Here is a 24,718-nt window from a genome sequence, read left to right on the forward strand (position 1 = left end):
GTTAGATGACGGCACTAACATAAAGCATGTCCATATCGTTGTGTAATTAATGATCTGTCCTCTAGGTTGTGTGGCTACCCTCCATTCTATGATGAAAATGACTCCAAGCTCTTCGAGCAGATACTCAAGGCCGACTATGAGTTTGATGCACCGTATTGGGATGATATATCTGACTCAGGTGAGTTGTGTGTGTGTGTGTGTGTGTGTGTGTGTGTGTGTGTGTGTGTGTGTGTGTGTGTGTGTGTGTGTGTGTGTGTGTGTGGTCGTATATATGGGTCTTTCTATAAACTAGGGAACCAGTGAGTATTTCCTACACAGGACAACTTGTTACAGCTGCTGACAAGTCATTGATAATAATCTGCCATGTCATTATGTTAAGATATAAGGGGGGGATCATAGCTATATTCAATACAATTCACAAGTTGATTTAAAACCTGTTTAACCCTTTATCATGGTTGGTGTCTTGAAAAAAAATCCTAAATCGTGTGACATAAAACATACCTTTTCTGTCCTTGCATTAATGGCAGTGCAAGTTATCGTTATATAATATTTTAAGCATTAATCAGTTAAATTAGACATTGAACTTGAATCCTGTAAGAATCCTGGATCTAGCTGTTGGACTGTTTTTAAAAAAATAGCAACCTGGACTCAGAGACAGACGTAACATAGTAAAAGTAAATCCGGGACACTCAAATTAGTATGATATGTTACGTATCATATAGTATGTATTCATTTGTGGATGTCCATCATCCATTTCTTATGATATGTTATGAATTTGAATGATATGTTACGAATTCTAGGTAGTTCTATCTATGTGGTTTGGTGGCTAACGCTAATGTTAGCTAGGTGGCTAACGCTAATGTTAGCTAGGTGGCTAACGCTAATGTTAGCTGGGTTGCTAACATTAGCTAGGCTAGGGGTTAAGGTTAGGGCTATTTTATTTTTTTTACCTTCATTTAACTAGGCAAGTCAGTTAAGAACAAATTCTTATTTACAATGACGGCCTAGGAACAGTGGGTTAACTGCCTTGTTCAGGGGCAGAACTGATTTTTTACAGGCCCAACGCTCTAACCACTAGGTTACCTGCCGGCCACATACTATGTTACGTCTAGTCTATAAGACCAGGCTGTGTATAGAGATAAATATACATTTGCAAACATTTCAAAACTTTTTTCACTTTGTCACTATGGGGTATTGTATGTCGATTGCTGCGGGGAAAAAACTATTTAATCAATTTCAGAATAAGGCTGTAACATAACAAAATGTGGATAAAGTCAAGGGGTCTGAATACTTTCTGAAGTCACTGTATCTATACTTTACTATACTAGAAAATATGTACTTTTTACTCCCATACATTACCAGTCAAAAGTTTGGACACTTACTTATTCAAGGGTTTTTCTTTATTTGTACTATTTTCTACATTGTAGAATAATAGTGAAGATATCAAAATTATGAAATAGCACATATGGAATCATGTAGTAATCAAAAAGTGTTAAACAAATCAAAATATGTTTTATATTTGAGATTCTTCAAATAGCCACCCTTTGCCTTGATGACAGCTTTGCACACTCTTGGCATTCTCTCAACCAGCTTCATGAGGTAGTCACCTGGAATGCATTTCAATTAACAGGTGTGCCTTCTTAAAAGTTCATTTGTGGAAGTTCTTTCCTTCTTAATGTGTTTGAGCCAATCAGTTGTGTTGTGACACAATAGGGGGGTATACAGAAGATAGCCCTATTTGGTAAAAAACAAAGTCCATATTATGGCAAGAACAGCTCAAGTAAGCAAAGAGAACGACAGTCCATCATTACTTTAAGACATGAAGGTCAGTCAATACGGAAAATGTCGAGAACTTTGAACGTTTCTTCAAGTGCAGTCGCAAAACCATCAAGCGCAATGATGAAACTGGCCCTCATGAGGACCACCACAGGAATGGAAGACCCAGAGTTACCTCTGCTGCAGAGGATAAATTCATTAGAGTTACCAGCCTCAGAAATTACAGCCCAAATGTATGCTTCACAGAGTTAAAGTACCAGACACATCTCAACATCAACTGTTCAGATTAGACTGCGTGAATCAGGCCTTCATGGACAAATTGCTGCAAAGAAACGACTACTGAAGGACGCCAATAGGAAGAAACTTGCTTGGGCCAAGAAACACAAGCAATGGACATTAGACCGGTGGAAATTTGTCCTTTGGTCTGGAGTCGAAATTTGAGATTTTTGGTACCAACTGCCTTGTCTTTGTGAGACGCGGTGTGGGTGAACGGATGATCTTCGCATGTGTGTTTCCCACCGTAAAGCATGGAGGAGGAGGGGTTATGGTGTGGGGGTGATTTGCTGGTGACACTGTCTGATTTATTTAGAATTCAAGGCACACTTAACCAGCATTGCTACCACAGCATTCTGCAGCGATAAGCCATCTCATCTGATTTGGGCTTAGTGGGACTATCATTTGTTTTTCAATAGGACAATGGCCCAACACACCTCCAGTCTGCGTAAGGGCTATTTACCAAGGAGAGTGATGGAGTGCTGCATCAGATGACCTGGCCTCCACAATCCCCCGATCTCCACCAAATTGAGATGGTTTGGGATGAGTCGGACTGCAGTGTGAAGGAAAAGCGGCCAACAAGTGCTCAGCATATGTGGGAACTCCTTCAAGACTGTTGGAAAAGCATTCCAGGTGAAGCTGGTTGAGAGAAGGCCAAGAGTGTCCAAATATAAAATACATTTTGATTTGTTTAACACTTTTTTTGGTTACTACATGATTCCAACTGTTATTTCATAGTTTTGATGACTTCACTATTATTCTACAATGTAAAAATAAAGAAAAACCCTTGAATGAGTAGGTGTTCTAAAACATCTCACTGGTAGTGTACATTTTCCCTGACATTCAAAAGTACTGTTTACATTTCAAAAGTTCAGGCAGGACAGCAATATAGTCCATTTCACGCACCTATCAATATAACGCGTTTTCATCCTTACTGCGTCTTATCTGGCGGACTCACTAAAGACAAATTCTGTGTTTGTAAATGATGTCTGAGTATTGGAGTGTCCTCCTGTCTGTCCGTTTGCTTAATATAAGGAATTTGATGTATAGTATTTACTTTTACATTGTACTCTTACTTAAGTATGGCAATTGAGTACTTTTTCCACCACTGTACTTAAGTACATTTACTGTAAAACCAAATACTTTTAGATTTTTACTCAAGTAGTATTTTACTGGGTCACTTTTACAATGAAAGTCCTTGAATTTGACTTGCCAATGTCCGTATGAACCCTGATTTAAAGGATATATAGTCCTATGTTGTTCTATAGGTGGAGTTATGGCGATTTGCATATATTCACTTTTGTTCCACGGAACTGCATAAACTTTTTTATTTTTGTTTCAATTTTCATTTTTTTTTTCAAAACATTTTTTTTTTTCCTAATGCCCCATTATTTCTAGAAAGACCCAAATGTACAGTATGTGTGCGTGTGTTTGTGTCTGTGTGAGTGTACCCAATTGTTTGTATGTAATGCTATCTTGAAGGAATGGAACATGGTGATATTGTGTCTCTGTTCCACATACAGCCAAACAGTTCATCAGCTCTCTGATGGAGAAGGATCCAGAGAAGAGATTCACCTGTGACCAGGCTCTAGCCCACCCCTGGTGAATGACTATCTACCACCAAACCATACCACACCACACCACACCGTACCATATAATACCCCACCATACCATACCCCACCACACCACACAATACCATACCATACAATACCATACCATACAATACCATACCATACAATACCATACCATACTGTACCATACCCCACCACACCACACCACACCATACCATACAATACCACACCAAACCATACCACACCACACCGTACAATACCGTACCATATAATACTGTACCATACCACACCACACCATACCATACAATACCACACCACACCGTACAATACCGTACCATACAATACCCCACCACACCACACCATACCATACAATACCACACCACACCATACCATACCATACAATACTGTACCATACCACACCACACCACACCATACCACACCACACCGTACAATACCGTACCATATAATACCCCACCATACCACACCACACCATACCGTACCCCACCACACCACACCATATCACACCATACAATACCCCACCAAACCATACCGTACCATACCACACCACACCATACCGTACCCCACCATACCACACCACACCATATCACACCATACCATACCACACCACACCGTACTGTACCATATAATACCACACCACACCATACCATACAATACTGTACCGTACCATACCACACCACACCATACCACACCATTGAATACCGTACCATACAATACCCCACCACACCATACCATACTGTACCATACCACACCATACCACACCATACCGTACCACACCATACTATACCATACAATACCCCACCACACCACACCACACCATACCATACCCCACCACACCACACCACACCATATCACACCATTACAATACCCCACCACACCATACCATACCACACCATACCACACCACACCATATCACACCATACCATATCACACCATACCATACCACACCATACCACACCACACCATATCACACCATACCATACCCCACCACACATTACCATACCCCACCACACCATACCACATCACACCATACCCCACCACACCATACCATACCCCACCACACATTACCATACCCCACCACACCATACAACACCATACCATACCCCACCACACCATACCCCACCACACATTACCATACCATACCCCACCATACCCCACCACACCATACCATACCCCACCACACCATACCATACCCCACCACACATTACCATACCCCACCACACCATACAACACCATACCATACCCCACCACACCATACCCCACCACACATTACCATACCATACCCCACCACACCACACCATACCCCACCACACATTACCATACCACACCATACCCCACCACACCATACCCCACCACACCATACCCCACCACACCATACCCCACCACACCATACCCCACCATACCATACCCCACCACACATTACCATACCACACCCCACCATACCCCACCACACATTACCATACCACACCATACCCCACCACACCATACCCCACCACACCATACCCCACCCCACCATACCCCACCCCACCATACCCCACCACACCACACCATACCCCACCACACCATACCCCACCACACATTACCATACCACACCCCACCACTCCCCACCATACCCCACCACACCATACCCCACCACACCATACCACACCACACCACACCCCACCACACCATACCCACCACACCCCACCACACCATACCACACCACACCACACCACACCATACCCACCACACCATACCCCACCCCACCATACCATACCCCACCACACATTACCATACCACACCCCACCATACCCCACCACACATTACCATACCACACCATACCCCACCACACCATACCCCACCACACCATACCCCACCCCACCATACCCCACCCCACCATACCCCACCACACCATACCCCACCACACCATACCCCACCACACCCCACCACACCATACCCCACCATACCCCACCACACCATACCCACCACACCATACCCACCACACCATACCCACCATACCCCACCACACCATACCCCACCACACCACACCACACCACACCATACCCCACCACACCATACCCCTTCCCCTTGACCCTAACTGTTTACAGATCTGAAGAGTCTGGATAGGTAGAGTCTGTTTAGTGATGAGGCCTCCACCGTATCTCTTCCACCTGCAAACATCAGAGGGTTAGAAACAATGGGAAGGGCTAGGGAATGGATTGGGACCACACAATCAGAGAGAACCACGTGCCGTGCTGAAAGCTGACATGAATATGACACAGATAGTGGATGTCTGGATGACGCAGGTGTTGTAGAGGGCAGTGCACCGTGTCTTCCTTCCTGCCCGCCTCCTAAAATATCTGCTCCACTGGTCTGAGAAGGGGAGAGAGAAAGACAGACAGAGAGAGGGAGAGGGAATGAGAGAGAGAGAGAGAGACAAAACTGCTGAATGAATGGGTGCCAATTAGCAGGCTGCGTCCTGAAGGATGCTTGGAGAATGCAGAGGCAGTGGCTACGTTCCAAAAGGCACCCTATTACCTGTAAAGACCCTATGGCCCCTGGTCAAAGTAGTGTACTATATAGGGAATAGGGTGCCATTTGGAAGGCAGTCTAATAGCCCATTATCATGTCTCTCCCTGGCCCGGGCCAGACCTAATGCTACTGTCTGGGGTTTGGGAATCTATTCAATGTTCATCAAGTGGTGGGGCTGCCATTTAGCTGCACAACGAATCCCTGATTCTAGCTTTAATGACAGAGACAATATGTGGGTGGTTGGAAAATGGAGAATAGGACTGTTAGGCATCTAATCATTGTCCCGGTAACGTCTTGCTGTTAGTCTAGGCCCAGTTGTGTCTTGGTCTTGTTGCATCTTGGTACTGTTGCGTCTTGACCCGGTTACGTCTTGCTGTAACGTCTTGGGCAGGTGGTTTGATAGCGTTTAAATAGACTCATAATGGGTGTGTTGTAACAGGTGTGTTGTAACAGGTGTGTATTATAGAATGGGACACATCCAGTAGCTCAGAGCTGGTGCTTGATAGATATCCTGGCCAGGAACTGACCACTGTGTCAAAAGAAAACAATCATCTACTTGTCCTTTATGGTGTGTCTTTTGTATCTCAGGATTGCAGGGGACACGGCTCTCTGCAAGAACATCCATGAATCAGTCAGTCGGCAGATGAGGAAAAACTTTGCCAAAAGCAAATGGAGGGTAGGTTCTCTCCGTACAATGATTGTTTTTTGTGTATGTTTACTGTATTTGTCAACCTCCTCTATTTGCATATGCCAACTCTCTCTCTCTCTCTCTCTCTCTCTCTCCCCCCGTCTCCTCCACAGCAAGCGTTTAACGCCACAGCAGTGATCCGTCACATGAGGCGTCTCCAGTTGGGCAGTAGTCTGGGCAGCAGCTTTGGAGGCAGTATGAGTATGGATCAACCAGGACAGACCCCTATGCCAGCCAAGAGCATGTCTGTAGACTGTGCCTCTCTCTCACGCAAAGATTGTGAGTTAATGACTCCTTTACTTTATGGTGTGGGGAGCAGGCCGTGTCTAGTTGGCTCTGGTCAGTCTATTAAAGGATTTTTGTTCCGTCATTGATTGGTTTCCACTAATACTTTAGTGATTTGTGCTCGTCTAGTCATTGAGGTTATGGTCTCTGCTTCTCCCCTCAGGTCCTCTACAACCTCTGTCCACTCTGCCTCCTCTGCCATCCTCCCCTGCAGCCTGCAGCGCCCCCGTTAGCATCGGAGTGGAACCACATGTAGAACCAGAGGCGGTGGCTCCAGCGGCAGTGGTGAAGGCGCCCCGGCCACGCCCCTCCACGGTCACCACCATCCACACGGGGACTAAATGACATCAGGTTCCACGGGAGGTCAGCTGGGAGACCACAGAGCTTTGAGTCGGGATTCCATGATTACAATTCCGCTGCTCAGAATTCCACAATTCGTCTCTCCTAGTCGGCCCACCCCGCCCATTCTCAGCTGCTGGGATTGAGAACTTGAGGAGCTGTTCAAGGCTGCAGTCTCAGTGCAGCACTCTGATGTCCGTACCCACCACAGGAGGTGTATTCAGTGATGAGAAATAGAATAGGAAATCCTGTCAGCTCTCGTCATTCTATCTAACTTATCTGTTCTACACCATACATTCCTATCTGAACATTCTGCCTGCTAACGGGCCACAGGTCTGGTGGAGAAGAGATGAGGACCACTGACTGTCTCGCTCTGTCCTCCTGACCAGAGGGTGGCCAGTGGGGTCAGTCTCCCAGTGCTTGAATTGGGTCGGTACGGAGTAATTGCAACCTCAAATGTTCACCTCTTATTGAATATTCACTCTAAACATTGTATAATTTCAGCCAGTAGTTTTGAAAGTAGTGCTCACCACCCCCCCACCCCCAGGCGTATTTGTTATTGTTTTTGTTTTGAGGAAATTAGCATCCGGCATCGTAGTAAAAACTATTGGTTGTTTTGCAGTAACGTCTTTGTTGTCTTAATATCGCAGTTTCACCGCTACGGATTGCAGCTTTAAGATCCTATTCCATCTCTTTAAAATATGGTACTGTAAAATTAAAATGACCACCTGAAATCTTTGTCATAGCACTGCCATGTTGTAAGACTGTCCACCGAGAGACAAAAAGAAGACCTGTTTGTATGGTGGTGTTAGGAGGCCACACTATGGGAACTCACCAGGTTTTTATTAGTAGTCTTAATTATTGAGCCTGCTGTAACTCTGTGAGACTGCTGTAACTCTGAGAGACTGTGAGACTGCTGTAACTCTGTGAGACTGCTGTAACTCTGTGAGACTGCTGTAACTCTGAGAGACTGTGAGACTGCTGTAACTCTGTGAGACTGCTGTAACTCTGTGAGACTGCTGTAACTCTGTAAGACTGCTGTAACTCTGTGAGACTGCTGTAACTCTGTGAGACTGCTGTAACTCTGTGAGACTGTGAGACTGCTGTAACTCTGTGAGACTGCTGTAACTCTGTGAGACTGCTGTAACTCTGTGAGACTGCTGTAACTCTGTGAGACTGTGAGACTGCTGTAACTCTGTGAGACTGCTGTAACTCTGTGAGACTGCTGTAACTCTGTGAGACTGTGAGACTGCTGTAACTCTGTGAGACTGCTGTAACTCTGTGAGACTGTGAGACTGCTGTAACTCTGTGAGACTGCTGTAACTCTGTGAGACTGTGAGACTGCTGTAACTCTGTGAGACTGCTGTAACTCTGTGAGACTGTGAGACTGCTGTAACTCTGTGAGACTGTGAGACTGCTGTAACTCTGTAAGACTGCTGTAACTCTGGGAGACTGCTGTAACTCTGTAAGACTGCTGTAACTCTGGGAGACTGTGAGACTGCTGTAACTCTGTGAGACTGTGAGACTGCTGTAACTCTGGGAGACTGTGAGACTGATGTAACTCTGAGACTGGGAGTGTTGGGCACAGAACACCCTCTATGCCTTGTGTTTAACATCGCACATGGAAACCATGGAAACCGTTGAGTGGAGTTAGCGTTTCATGCAACTGAAACAGAGCATTCAAGGATAAAATAGTAATTCCATATTATTCTCAATCATATTTCTAATTGTTTTAAAAGCTTGAACGTTTTGCTGCAGTTGTTGTTACGGTTGAGTACTTCACTGTTTCGTTGTTCCCAACTGTAGGAAAGAGCTGTTGTATATTTGCTTTGCGTTTTCTGGATTTAGAATGTCAGTGAAATAAATAAATGAATAAATATATATCTGCAGAGTCATGCACCCACACACATCTGTGAAAGAAGTGCTTTAGTAGTGTGAGATGACCAAATCAGTTTTGATATTACTGTAGTGGCAGTTCTGATTTGATTGTACACTTTTCCTAATGGAAAGGCATGTATTATGTATTGTCTTATATTTAATAACATCTGTAAGAACAGTACTTACATGTACGTGTGTTACTAGACTTTTACGTTGAAATATATAAATGGAAACGGATGATATGTTAATAGATAAAGGTATAGCTATTGCTTTGTCGTTTAGTATTTTATTTGACGGACGTTTAGGTTTCGTTGCGATGGAACTGTGAAGCCATCCTTAGCATAAGGATGCAGTGTATGAACACAACAGTTCTCAGGGAAATTCTTTGAGGAACATTTGAGGGCATGAAACCCCAGTTATGGTGATGAAGCTAATGTTGATGATGAAGATGATACATGTATTGACTAAAGCACACGTTGCATACTATTACGTGCCATCAGTACAGTTGGGCTCATAATTCATAGCCTTGTGAGGGCAGTTTGATATGTCCCATAGTTGGGGGTGTGTTTTCGATTTGTATAATACAAGGCTAAGAATGAACGAAGGCATATGATAACTATTACCACTGTACTGTAGTTTTATTTAAACACTGAAAATGACAAACTACGAAATAAAGATTGAAGTCATTTGATAATCATTGTTCCATTGCAGAAAGTCTGTAGCATGTAGTGTACTTTATTTAGCTGTTCTCCCCCTCCGCAGGCGCTGGCTGTTCCCAGAACTGTGCTGCTGTTCTTCCCCTCCGCAAGCGCTGGCTGTTCCCAGAACTGTGCTGCTGTTCTTCCCCTCCGCAAGCGCTGGCTGTTCCCAGAACTGTGCTGCTGTTCTTCCCCTCCGCAAGCGCTGGCTGTTCCCAGAACTGTGCTGCTGTTCTTCCCCTCCGCAAGCGCTGGCTGTTCCCAGAACTGTGCTGCTGTTCTCCCCCTCCACAGGCGCTGGCTGTTCCCAGAACTGTGCTGCTGTTCTCCCCCTCCGCAAGCGCTGGCTGTTCCCAGAACTGTGCTGCTGTTCTCCCCCTCCGCAGGCACTGGCTGTTCCCAGAACTGTGCTGCTGTTCTCCCCCTCCGCAGGCACTGGCTGTTCCCAGAACTGTGCTGCTGTTCTTCCCCTCCGCAAGCGCTGGCTGTTCCCAGAACTGTGCTGCTGTTCTCCCCCTCCGCAGGCGCTGGCTGTTCCCAGAACTGTGCTGCTGTTCTCCCCCTCCGCAAGCGCTGGCTGTTCCCAGAACTGTGCTGCTGTTCTCCCCCTCCGCAGGCACTGGCTGTTCCCAGAACTGTGCTGCTGTTCTCCCCCTCCGCAAGCGCTGGCTGTTCCCAGAACTGTGCTGCTGTTCTCCCCCTCCGCAAGCGCTGGCTGTTCCCAGAACTGTGCTGCTGTTCTCCCCTTCCGCAAGCGCTGGCTGTTCCCAGAAATGTGCTGCTGTTCTCCCCCTCCGCAAGCGCTGGCTGTTCCCAGAACGGAGCTGCTGTTCTCCCCCTCCGCAAGCGCTGGCTGTTCCCAGAACTGTGCTGCTGTTCTCCCCCTCCGCAAGCGCTGGCTGTTCCCAGAACTGTGCTGCTGTTCTCCCCCTCCGCAGGCGCTGGCTGTTCCCAGAACTGTGCTGCTGTTCTCCCCCTCCGCAGGCGCTGGCTGTTCCCGGAACTGTGCTGCTGTTCTCCCCCTCCGCAGGCACTCTGTTTGGTTACTGTGCTTTGAATTTAACAGCCAGTTGATGTCTCTTCTTTCTCTCTCTCTTTCTCTTTCTCTCTTTCCCTTTCTCTCTCTTCTCTTTCTCTCTCTCTTTCTATCTCTTCTCGCCTTGCTACTCTCTCCCAAAGTTGATGGTTTTTTAAAGTTTTCACACAACAGGGAGAAGGAGAATATGTTGTGCAAACGTTTTAACTGTCACTAAAGAACTATGAGTATAGATATATATGTTCGTAAGAAAGTAGGTCCTCTCCTTCCTGTGTAAATATAAATCTCATGAACCAGATTTGCTTGGATAGGAATGTTTATTATTGATTTTCTACGTTGTTTGTTTATTTATTTGGATCTCCATTAGCTTTTGCAGAAGCTACTCTTCCTAGGGGTCCACAAAAAAACACAGAACATGACAACTAACAAAACACTGATACACTGACAGACAAGGACAGTCACATAAATGTAAAAATACAACGATATACAAACAATACAACAACAAAAATGATGTGTGTTAGTCAGGGGCGGAAATCCCGGGGGGGACACGACCCCCCCATCCTGGGAAAAATATGATTTGTCCCCCCCAATATATCACTGAAACATAACTATGTAATTTAAATAATATTAATAATACGCAATGAAAGCAATTGTGCTGATTATAGATACTTAATAGCGCGTTTTTACGTTTCAAAAGATTGCAACCCCCCCACCCTTTGCCTCACAATGGTTTGATCCACTGCCAGTTCTTTAGTTGGCAAGGTAACAGAGGGGTCGTATCTACTGTCTGAAAGGCACTCAATGAACGTAACTGACGTGAGGTTAATCCAGTCAATCGCGCACACACACTAGCTGAATATGCAGAGCTAGCGCGCAAATATTAACTATTAAGCTAGCTAGTACCTATTCCATTTATGTGGCGTCGTCAAAGATGGAATCAGCATGCAGATGATGTAAGTTAGTGCTTCAAAGTCCCTGTGATAAGGTTATCGATAAACTGAAATCCAAACTGAACAGAACTACACTCTCTTCTACCATTGTCTTAAATATATTTAATGGTCTCGTTGCAAAAGCTAAATTGTCGCAAGTGAACTTTTATTTATTTATTTTATTTCACCTTTATTTAACCCGGTTAGCAAAGATTATAGCAAACACCACTGAAACTGAATTGGTGCTCGCTAGCTTTGCAAATTCAGCTATTGTTGGAAGCCAGCCAATATGAAACAAACTATTAAATTACAAAAGGTTGCAGCATATGTTGTGTAAATGGTGAACTCATACAGCTGTCAACTCTTGTCATTTTAATCCATTTCACATTTGCTAGCTACCTTTTAGATCGAAGCCCAAATAGAATGATTGAAGATGATAGAAGCCCATCTCCTACTGTAAATAACCTACACACTGTGTGTGTAGCCAGCCAGCCAGCCAGGTAGAAAAATGGCAGAAAAATAAAAGACGGACATCAGAGTATTTTTCAATACACCAAAACGCATAGTAAGAACCCTAGTAGCCTAATATCTCAAAGACTAGTTGATAAAATGTTCATAAGAAAGAAATGAAATTCTAATGGAAATGTTTCACAATGATGTCATTAGGCAGAGCAGGCAACAGATGGCACACTGACAGCAGAGTTGGGGACAGATATGCAGGGACAGACTGGCAGAGACAGGGAGTCTCAGGTAAGTTTGTTGAGTCTTTGTTTGGCAACATTATGAAAGGTTCTCAATTTTTTTTTACTTGTAAAATAGGAACATAATTGGAAAATGCCATGGAAACCCCCACTCTCAACTTAAACTGGTGACTGAACTAAGATGTGTTAAAGGCAATGGTATTGCTGTTGTGATTAGTTGTGTAGTTTTGGGTACCGGTAGTTAGGAGTACGGCAAACACCTTATTTCTTTGGTTCCTCAATATACATTTACCATATTACAATGTAGGCTATGTGTTACAGCACTACTTTTGGTGTCCCCCTCAGGAATTGCTCTTGAGAAAATTTCATGTAATTGTCCCCTCCAAAGTTGATATCAGATTTTCGCCCCTGGTGTTAGTGTGTCTGCGTGTGTTTGTGTCCCCTCACAGTCACTGCCGTTCCATGAGGTGTTGTTTTAATACATTTTTTTTAAAGGTCATTTTACTCTTTGCCCAAGTAGTTGGAGATGGAAGGGAGTTCCATGCGATCATGGTTCTGGATAACACTGTGCGTTGCCGTGAATTCGTTTTGGACTTGGGAACTGTGAAGAAACCCCTGCTGGTATCGCTTGTGGTGTATGTATGGGTGTCTGAGCTGAATGGTACTATATTATTTGATGAAAACTAGAAGAGAAGCAGTTCATCTCTTGTCAACCAGGAAAGACTGACAGGCATGTTGTGTTAGTTCTCTGTGTGTGCATTTAAGGGCAAGGCATGCTACTCTGTTTTGAGCCAGCTGCAGTTCTACGGTTTGCAACTGCACATGGGGACAAAGATCGTACTTTTTGGAGAAATGTCCTCTGGTCTGATGAAACAGTAATAGAACTGTTTGGCTATAATGATCATCGTTATGTTTGGAGGAAAAAGGGGGAGGCTTGCAAGCTGAAGAACACCATCCCAACCGTGAAGCATGGGGGTGGCAGAATCATGTTGTTGGGGTGCTTTGCTGCAGGAGGTACTGGTGCACTTCACAAAATAGATGGCATCATGAGGAAGGAAAATTATTTGGATATATTGAAGCAACGTCTCAAGACATCAGTCAGTATATTTATTTAACCTTTATTTAACTAGACAAGTCAGTTAAGAAAATAATATTATTTACAATGACGGCCTACCAAAAGGCAAAAGGCCTCCTGCGGGGACGGGTGCTGGGATTAAAAATAAATTAAATCAAAATATAGGACAAAACACACATCACGACAAAAGAGACAACACATCACTACATGAAGAGAGACCTATGACGACAACACTCGTACTCGTAGTGGAACTCTAGCCACTGCTCGGCGCTCTCCCGGGTCCTCTCGTCTTGCTTTGAGTGGTCAGAGGTTAGAGGTCGAGGGTCAGGGATGGGATGAATGAGGATAGACTGGTCGATCAAGTTGCTGGATCCTCAGTTGACTGATTACACACAGGCTACCTTCCACATTGTGCTCTGATTACACCCCCAATCTATAGAGAGACTGTTACAGGAGGAAAATAAAAAATAACCTGGAATTTTTGCATATACTGTTTATTATTATATATTATTATATATCATATTATTATATACTGTATATTATTATATATCATATTATATACTGTATATTATTATATATCATATTATTATATACCGTATATTATTATATATCATATTATTATATATCATATTATTATATACCGTATATTATTATATATCATATTATTATATATCATATTATATACTGTATATTATTATATAGCATATTATTATATACTGTATATTATAATATATTATATATCATTATATACTGTATATTATTATATATCATATGATATATAATATGATATATAATATTATTATATACTGTATATTATTATATATTATATATCATATTATTATATACTGTATCATATTATATATCATTATTATTGTAACAGCTGTCTTCAGGAATGGACCAAGGCGCAGCGGGAATGTGGATACTCATAGTTTAATTCAAAAAAAGAGTAAAGCATCCACGGTGAAAACAATAAGCAAGACGGCAACAGTTTTACAGGCTATACAAACGCAGTGCAAAAACAACTACCCACAAACCCAAAGAAAAACACACACTCCTATATAGGACTCCCAATCAAAGGCAACTCAACACACCTGCCTTCAATTGGGAGTCCAATCACCCACACAACATTTACAAACACAAACCCCCTGCCACATCCTGACCAAGACTAACACAATTACGCCCTCTGCTGGTCAGGACGTGACAGTACCCCCCCCTCAAGGTGCAGACCCCGGAATGCACCTAAAAAAAAGAAAACACAAAAAAATCCCCAATACCCCAACAAAACCAATAAACAATAACCCCTAAACAATAAGGGAGGGAAGGGAGGGTGGCTGCCGTCACCGACGGCACTGTGCTACACCCTCCCTCCCCAAAACACCTATCCTGGAGGTGGCTCAGGTGCAGGACGTGGACCTCGCTCCACCTTCGGCGTCGCCCACTTCGGTGGCGCCGATAGCTGCGCCGGGCAGATGGGCCACTCGGGCTGACCCTGGCAGACAGACCACTCTGGCTGGGCCGGAAGACATGCGGGCCACTCGGGCTGGGCCGGAGGACAGGCGGGCCACTCGGGCTGGGCCGGAAGACAGGCGGGCCACTCGGGCTGGGCCGGAGGACAGGCGGGCCACTCGGGCTGGACCGGAGGACAGGCGGGCCACTCGGGCTGGACCGGAGGACAGGCGGGCCACTTGGGCTGGGCCGGAGGACAGGCGGGCCACTCGGGCCACTCGGGCTGGGCAGGCGGGCCACTCGGGCTGGGCCGGAGGACAGGTGGGCCACTCGGGCTGGGCCGGAGGACAGGCGGGCCACTCGGGCTGGGCCGGAGGACAGGCGGGCCACTCGGACTGGGCCGGAGGACAGGCGGGCCACTCGGGCTGGGCCGGAGGACAGGCGGGCCACTCGGGCTGGGCCGGAAGATAGGCGGGCCACCCGGGCTGGGCCGGAGGACAGGCGGGCCACTCGGGCTGGGCCGGAGGACAGGCGGGCCACTCGGGCTGGGCCGGAGGACAGGCGGGCCACTCGGGCTGGGCCGGAGGACAGGCGGGCCACTCGGGCTGGGCCGGAAGACAGGCGGGCCACTCGGACTGGGCCGGAGGACAGGCGGGCCACTCGGGCTGGGCCGGAAGACAGGCGGGCCACTCGGGCTGGGCCGGAGGACAGGCGGGCCACTCGGGGTGGGCCGGAGGACAGGAGGGCCACTCGGGCTGGGCCGGAGGACAGGCGGGGCACCCTGGCAGATCCGGGCAGGCGGGCCACTCTGGCAGATCCGGGCAGGCGGGCCACTCGGGCTGGACCGGAGGACAGGCGGGGCACCCTGGCAGATCCGGGCAGGCGGGCCACTCTGGCAGCTCTGGGCAGTCGGGCCACTCTGGCAGCTCCGGCCAGTCGGGCCACTCTGGCAGCTCCGGCCAGTCGGGCCACTCTGGCAGCTCCGGGAAGTCGGGCCACTCTGGCAGCTCCGGGCAGTCGGGCCACTCTGGCAGCTCCGGGCAGTAGGGCCACTCTGGCAGCTCCGGGCAGTCTGGCCACTCTGGCAGCTCCGGGCAGTCTGGCCACTCTGGCAGCTCCGGGCAGTCGGGCCACTCTGGCAGCTCCGGGCAGTCGGGCCACTCTGGCAGCTCCGGGCAGTCGGGCCACTCTGGCAGCTCCGGGCAGTCGGGCCGCTCTGGCAGCTCCTGACTAGCGGGCGGCTCTGGCGGCTCCTGACTAGCGGGCGGCTCTGGCGGCTCCTGACTAGCGAGCGGCTCTGGCGGCTCATGACTGGCGGGCGGCTCTGGCGACTCATGACTGGCGGGCGGCTCTGGCGACTCATGACTGGCGGGCGGCTCTGGCGACTCATGACTGGCGGGCGGCTCTGGCGACTCATGACTGGCGGGCAGCTCTGGCGACTCATGACTGGCGGGCAGCTCTGGCGACTCATGACTGGCTGGCAGCTCTGGCGACTCATGACTGGCGGGCAGCTCTGGCGACTCATGACTGGCGGGCAGCTCTGGAGACTCTTGACTGGCGGGCAGCTCTGGCGACTCTTGACTGGCGGACAGCTCTGGCGACTCTTGACTGGCGGACAGCTCTGGCGACTCTTGACTGGCGGACAGCTCTGGCGACTCTTGACTGGCGGACAGCTCTGGCGACTCTTGACTGGCGGACAGCTCTGGTGACTCTTGACTGACGGACAGCTCTGGTGACTCTTGACTGGCGGACAGCTCTGGTGACTCTTGACTGGCGAGGCTGGGCTGACGCACTAGACACCTGATGCGTGGGGCTGGTACTGGACGTGCCAGCCTGGAGACACGCACCTCCATGCTAGTGCGTATAGCGGGAAACACCGGACCTTCGAGGCGCCCTGGCGGTCTTGAGCGCAGGGTTGGCATCACCCCTTCCGGCTCGATGCTCACCTCACCCTGGCACATGCAGGGCGCTGGTACAGGGCGGACTGGCCTGTGCGTCCGTATAGGCGAGATGGTGCGTACCTCAGCGTAACATGGCGCCCTCCACTTCATACGCACCTCCCTGTAATCACGGGTAGCTGGCTTACGGCTCTTCCTTGGCCTGGCCAAGCTACCCGTGTGCCCCCCCAAAAAAAATTATTGGGGGTGCCTCTCGGGTTTCCTACCCAACCGTGTTCCAGCATACCGTTCGCTCCCTTCTCCTGCTGCCTCCGCTCTTCTCGGTGCCTCCACCTGTTCCTTGCGCTCTCTCTCCTCATAGAATCGCCTCTCCGCTCTCGCCGCTTCAATCTCCCACTGCGGGAGGCGATAATCCCCAACCTGAGTCCATGGTCCCTCTCCGTCCAGGATTTGCTCCCACGTCCATTGGTCCATCACGTTGAACTCCTGTGGCTCCTTCCTCTTCCGCTGCTTGGTCCCTTTGTGGTGGGTAGTTCTGTAACAGCTGTCTTCAGGAATGGACCAAGGCGCAGCGGGAATGTGGATACTCATAGTTTAATTTTTAAAAAAGAGTAAAGCATCCACGGTGAAAACAATAAGCAAGACGGCAACAGTTTTACAGGCTATACAAACGCAGTGCAAAAACAACTACCCACAAACCCAAAGAAAAACACACACTCCTATATATGACTCCCAATCAAAGGCAACTCAACACACCTGCCTTCAATTGGGAGTCCAATCACCCACACAACATTTAACAAACACAAACCCCCTGCCACATCCTGACCAAGACTAACACAATTACGCCCTCTGCTGGTCAGGACGTGACAATTATATATATATCATATTATTATATACTGTATATTATTATATATCATATTATTATATCATATTATATATCATATTATTATATACTGTATATTATTATACATCATATTATTATACATCATATTATTATAATCCGTATATTATTATACATCATATTATTATACATCATATTATTATACTGTTTCTCATGGTATCCTTTCTTCCTCTGTTCTGCCGCCAGCACCTGCCTCTGTTCATCTATAAGAAAGGATAAAAGGAAGAAGATGAAATTGTCTCTCTTGCGGTCAAACTGCACTAACGACATTAGGGATTTGTATTTATTAAGGATCCCCATTAGTTGTTGTCAAGGCAGCAGCTACTCTTCCTGGTAAAACAGTACATCATATAACATTATCACACCACTACATATCTACAATACAAAATGTATAATAACACCATACAACAATATTACAATGTACATGTGTATAGAGTGTGTGTATCAGGGTGTCAAATCAAATCAAACTTTATTTGCCACATGCGCCGAATACAACAAGTGTAGACTTTACCGTGAAATGCTTACTTACAAGCCCTTAACCAACAGTGCAGTTCAAGAAGAAAATATTTACCAAGTAGGCTAAAATAAAAGTAATAATAAAAAGTAACACAATAACAATAACGAGGCTATATACAGGGGCACCGGTACGCAGGGGTACAGGCTAGTTGAAGTAATCTGTACATGTAGGTGGGGGCGAAGTGACTATGCATAGGTAACAAACAAACAGCGAGTAGCAGCAGTGTACAAGGGGGGGTGGGGGGGGTCAATGTAAATTGTCCGGTGGTGATTTTTATGATTTGTTCTGCAGTCTTATGGCTTGGGGGTAGAAGCTGTTGAGGAACCTTTTGGTCCGAGACTTGGCGCTCCGGTACCGCTTGCCGTGCGGTAGCAGAGAAAACAGTCTATAACTTGGGTGACTGGAGTCTCAGACAATTTTCTAGGCTTTCCTCTGACACCGCCTATAATGTAGGTCCTGGATGGCAGGAAGCTTGGCCCCAGTGATGTACTGGGCCATTCGTACTACCCTCTGTAGCACCTTACGGTCAGATGACGAGCAGTTGCCATACCAGGCGGTGATGCAACTGGTCAGGATGCTCTCGATGGTGCAGCTGTAGAACCTTTTGAGTGGGTCTAGGGTGTCTGGGAGGATGCTGTTGATGTGAGCCATGACCAGCCTTTCAAAGCACTTCATGGCTACCGACGTAAGTGCCAAGGGGTGGTAATCATTTAGGCAGGTTACCTTCGCTTCCTTGGGAACAAGGACTATGGTGGTCTGCTTGAAACATGTGGGTATTACAGACCCAGTCAGGGAGAGGTTGAAAATGTCAGTGAAGACACTTGACAGTTGGTCCGCGCATGCTTTGAGTACACGTCCAGGTAATCCGTCTGGCCCAGCGGCTTTGTGAATGTTGACCTGTTTAAAGGCTTTGTTCACATCGGCTACCGAGAGCGTTATCACACAGTCATCCAGAACAGCTGGTGATCTCGTGCATGCTTCAGTGTTGCTTGCCTCGAAGCGAGCATAAAAGGCATTTAGCTCGTCTGGTAGGCTCGCGTCACTGGGCAGCTCGCGTCTGGGTTTCCCTTTGTAGTCCGTAATAGTTTTCAAGCCCTGCCACATCCGACGAGCGTCAGAGCTGGTGTAGTAGGATTCAATCTTAATCCTGTATTGACGCTTTGCTTGTTTGATATTTCGTCTGAGGGCATAGCGGGATTTCTTATAAGCGTCCGGATTAGTCTCCCGCTCCTTGAAAGCGGCTGCTCTAGCCTTTAGCTCGATGCGAATGTTGCCTGTAATCCATGGCTTCTGGTTGGGATATGTACGTACAGTCACTGTGGGGAATGATGTCATTGATGCACTTATTGATGAAGCCGATGACTGAGGTGTTGTATTCCTCAATGGCATTGGATGAATCCTGGAACATATTCCAGTCTGTGCTAGCAAAACAGTCCTGTAGTGCAGCATCCGCGTCATCTGACCACTTCCGTATTGAGCGAGTCACTGGTACTTCCTGCTTTAGTTTTTGCTTGTAAGCAGGAATCAGAAGGATAGAATTATGGTCAGATTTGTCAAATGGAGGGCGAGGGAGAGCTTTGTATGCATCTCTGTGTGGAGTAAAGGTGGTCTAGGATTTTTTTTCCTGGTTGCACATGCTGGTAAAAATTTGGTAAAACTAATTTAAGTTTTCTTGCATTAAAGTCCCCGGCCACTAGGAGCATTTTCTTCTTTGCTTATGGCCTTATAGAATTGGTTGAGAGCAGTCTTAGTGCCAGCTTCGCTTTGTGGTGGTAAATAGACGGCTATGAATAATACAGATGAGATCTCTCTTGGTAGATGGTGTGGTCGACAGCTTATCATAAGGTACTCTACCTCAGGAGAGAAATACCTCAAGACTTCTTTAATATTAGACATTGCGCACCAGCTGTTATTGACATAAAGACACACACCCCCACTCCTCGTTTTACCAGAGGTAGCATCTCTGTTCTACCGGTGCATGGAAAATCCCTGCCAGCTCTATATTGTCAGTTTCTTCATTCAGCCACGTCTTGGTGAAACATAAGATTGTTGCAGTTTTTAATGTCCCGTTGTTAGGATAATCTTAATATTAGGTCATCAATTTTATTTTCTAACGATTGCACGTTAGCAAGAATAATGGAAGGCATTTGGAATTTACTCCCTCGCCTCCGGATTCTCAGAAGGCAGCCCGATCTGCGTCCCCTTTTCCAGCGTCTTTTCTTCATGCAAAAGGTGTGCATCTGGTCCTGTTCCAGTGAAAGCAGGATATCCTTCTCATCGGACTCGTTAAAGGAAAAAGTTTCTTCCAGTCCGTGGTGAGTAATCGCTTTTCTGATGTCCAGAAGTTATTTTCGGGCCATAAGAGATGGTAGCAGCAACATTAAATAAACAATAAGTTACACAAAATGCCAAAAAATTGCACAATTGGTTGGATGAATGTAAAACGTCAGCCATGGTCTTCGGCACCATCTTTTTTTCATCTGTACCTTTTGTGTGTCTCTTCACAGTCCCCACTGTTCTATAAGGTGTATTTTTCCCCGTTTTTTTTTTTATCTGATTCTGTCACACCCTGGTCTGTTTCACCTGTCTAGTGATTGTCTCCAAACGCCAGCAGGTGTCTCCCATTAACTCATGTGTATTTATACCTGCGTTTTCTATTTATCTGTTGCCAGATTGTATTGTCCTGTTAAGTCCTACCAGCGTGTTCCCTGTGCTCTATTTATTTATTTTTTCTAGTCTTCCCAGTTCTGACCTTTCTGCCTGTCCTGTACCTGCCTGCCGTCCTGATGCTGCCTGCCGTCCTGTACCTGCCTGTCGTCCTGATCCTGCCTGCCGTCCTGTACCTGCCTGTCGTCCTGATCCTGCCTGTCGTCCTGATGCTGCCTGCCGTCCTGATCCTGCCTGCCGTCCTGTACCTGCCTGTCGTCCTGATCCTGCCTGTCGTCCTGATCCTGCCTGCCGTCCTGATCCTGCCTGCCGCCTGCCGTCCTGATCCTGCCTGCCGTCCTGATCCTGCCTGCCGTCCTGTACCTGCCTGATTTGGATTATAACTCTTTGCCTGGCTACTATCCACCTCCTGTGTCTGCATCTGGGTCTCAGCCTGAGCCATAATACATTCTACTGCTGGCATCAGTTACCTGATGTGGAATAGAGTTCCATGTTATCATGGCTCTATGTAGTACTATGTGCCTCCCATAGTCTGCTCTGGACTTGGGGATTGTGAAGAGACCTCTGGTGGCATGTCTTGTGGGGTATGCATGGGTGTCCGAGCTGTGTGCCAGTAGTTTTAAACAGACAGCTCGGTGCATTCAGCTTGTCACACTTCGTACAAAAAGAAGTAGTGATTAAGTCAATCTCTCCTCCACTTTGATCCATGAGAGATTGACATACATATCATTAATGTTAGCTCCCTGTGTACTTTTAAGGGCCAGCCGTGCTGCCCTGTTCTGGGCCAGTTGTAATTTTCCTAAGTTCTTCTTTGTGGCACCTGACCACACTACTGAACAGTAGTCTACGTGCGACAAAACCAGGGCCTGTAGGACCTGCTTTGTTGGTAGTGTTGTTAAGGCAGAGCAGAGCTTTATTATGGACAGACTTCTCCCCATCTTAGCTACTGTTGTATCAACATGTTTTGGCCATGACAGTTTACAATCCAGGGTAACTCCAAGCAGTTTAGTCACCTCAACTTACTCAATTTCCACATTATTTATTACAAGATTTAGTTGAGGTTTAGTGAATGATGTGTCCGAAATACAATGTTTTTAGTTTTTGAAATATTTAGGACTAACTTATTCCTTGCTATCCATTCTGAAACTAACTGCAGCTCTTTAAGTGTTGCAGTCATTTCAGTCGTTATAGTAGCTGACGTGTATAGTGTTGAGTCATCCGCATACATAGACACACTGGCTTTACCCAAAGCTAATGGCATGTAATGCATAGCAACTCTTTATTCAAAATATAGCAAGGGGTGTAAATCCATAACACATAAGTTTTTCCAGCAGTAGGCTATGATCGATAATGTCAAAAGCCACAATGAAGTCTAACAAAATGGGTCTGCAGGTACCCTAGTGGTTAGGTCGTTGGGCCAGTAACCGAAAGGTTGCTGGATCGAATCCCCAAGCTGACAAGGTAAAAATATGTCGTTCTGCCCCTGAACAAGACAGTTAACCCACTGTTCCCCAGTAGGCCGTCATTGTAAATAAGAATTTGTTCTTAACTGACTTGCCTAGTTAAATAACGTCAAATAAAAAATACAGGTAGGATTGGACCTCTGCAGAGGGTTAGGGCCATGCAATCCTCTCATAGTTCTGACCATTGTAGTTCCTGACCTTCTCTTTGTTGTAGTTCCTAGCCTCTGACCTTCTATTCTTTGTAGTTCCTAGCCTCTGACCTTCCCTACATTGTCGTTCCTAACCTCTGACCTTCTCTTCGTTGTAGTTCCTAACCTCTGACCTTCTCTTCGTTGTAGTTCCATGGGACAGATATTTGCCTGCATAACAAACGACTCCATCAACTCCCTCTGGAATTCACTTTTGGAATTCATGTCAGTCACGTAGTTGTGAATAACAACTAAATGGAAAATGTAGAAGATGTACAATTAAAATAGTGAATTCTGCAGTGTTCCTTTGCAGATGAGTGGTCAGGGAGCTGTGAATGCAGGATATTAAAGTACTGACCCTGTGTGACTAAAATTCAAAAGGTGACCGCTAACAACATCAATAAATGGTTATGTCGGTCATCAGGATAATGCATCTTTTCACATTGAGAGGATAATGTGACACACAGACGAAGACATTCCTCTGTTTGTTTGCTCGTTTTTTTCTTCTCACAGCAAGAGACACGAGTGAAATTCTCCTTAATCCTATTTGACCCCATGTAAAGTCATTCTATTTATATGCTTGACCCACCCACTTCTGTCTGGCATAGCCTTGACACCTAAAACCCCAAAGTCAAACCGGTTCATCCATTTGAATTCAGGTGAAAGCCACATTGATGTTGATTCTCTACTGTTCAGAGGCTTAACTCTACCTGCAACACAGCCCAACCTCACAGAACCACTGGCCATTCAGAAACACAAACACCCACACACAATTTTCTCCATGTCTCATATGACTTACAGTGAGACTGTGGTTTAGTAGTGTCAACATGTGGCTGCCAAAGTGGCGTTAAAAAAAGTAAACATCCATTTTTCTCTCTCTGTCCATCCATTTTCTCTCTGACACCCTCCCTCCACAGTGTCTTAAGTTTTTGGCACATTCCACACTCACCTCCTAACCGCTCTCTCTCTCCATATCTAGCCTGAATACTCAGACACTCCATCTCACTCTCTCTCTCCATATCTAGCCTGAATACTCAGACACTCCATCTCACTCTCTCTCTCCATATCTAGCCTGAATACTCAGACACTCCATCTCACTCTCTCTCTCCATATCTAGCCTGAATACTCAGACACTCCATCTCACTCTCTCTTTCTATTTCTCTATTTCTCTCTTTCAAAATTGTTCTTCTCTGTTTCTCGCTAACACCTCAATTTATATGTACTGGATCTGTGGTTTCGCGTAACTCACTTCCCAAGTCATTAAATTTCTCTAGCTAAACTCTCACTTGGCTGTCGACTGAGTAGTTAAATAGAACAATCAAACATCTCACTTATGGGAATTTTCACAAGGTCTCCTCTTGTGTCCTGAATACATAACACGTGTATTTTACACAGAAGTGAAACACAAGTGGAGAGAAAAAACTCCAGAGTTTTAGCTTACTGAGTAGGGCTATGAGGAACAAAAGGGTTAGGGTTAGGCTCCATGCTCTCCTGTGGTTCCTGCAACAGTCTCCATTCTACCCTGTGGTTCCTGCAACAGTCTCCATTCTACCCTGTGGTTCCTGCAACAGCCTCCATGATACCCTGTGGTTCCTGCAACAGCCTCCATGATACCCTGTGGTTCCTGCAACAGCCTCCATTCTACCCTGTGGTTCCTGCAACAGTCTCCATGCTACCCGGTGGTCCCTGCAACAGCCTCCATGCTACCCTGTGGTTCCTGCAACAGCCTCCAATAGGCTACTGTAAGTGGAATGCTGTTCAGCCGGTGTGAGGTGGTCTGGCTGTCTAGAACCCTTGAGGCTTCCTGCCAGTTGCCAGAAGGTCCTTCCCACAGTCAAAACAGTATGCTCCGTCCACACA

General features: G+C 46.4%; 1 protein-coding gene across 1 annotated transcript in view; it reads left to right on the forward strand.

Annotated features, from left to right (window-relative positions):
• Positions 1-10,033, forward strand: part of LOC115197650 (calcium/calmodulin-dependent protein kinase type 1D) — a 65,732-nt gene extending 55,699 nt beyond the window's left edge. The window contains exons 7-11 of the mRNA XM_029759380.1: positions 66-178; positions 3,573-3,651; positions 6,738-6,825; positions 6,951-7,116; positions 7,286-10,033. Of these exons, the coding sequence (XP_029615240.1) occupies positions 66-178; positions 3,573-3,651; positions 6,738-6,825; positions 6,951-7,116; positions 7,286-7,467 (628 nt within the window). The 3' untranslated portion in view covers positions 7,468-10,033. The remainder of the gene's footprint in view (positions 1-65; positions 179-3,572; positions 3,652-6,737; positions 6,826-6,950; positions 7,117-7,285) is intronic.
• The last annotated feature ends 14,685 nt before the right edge of the window (positions 10,034-24,718 follow it).

This window comes from Salmo trutta, chromosome 7 (genome assembly GCF_901001165.1).
Source record: "Salmo trutta chromosome 7, fSalTru1.1, whole genome shotgun sequence".
NCBI lineage: Eukaryota > Metazoa > Chordata > Actinopteri > Salmoniformes > Salmonidae > Salmo > Salmo trutta.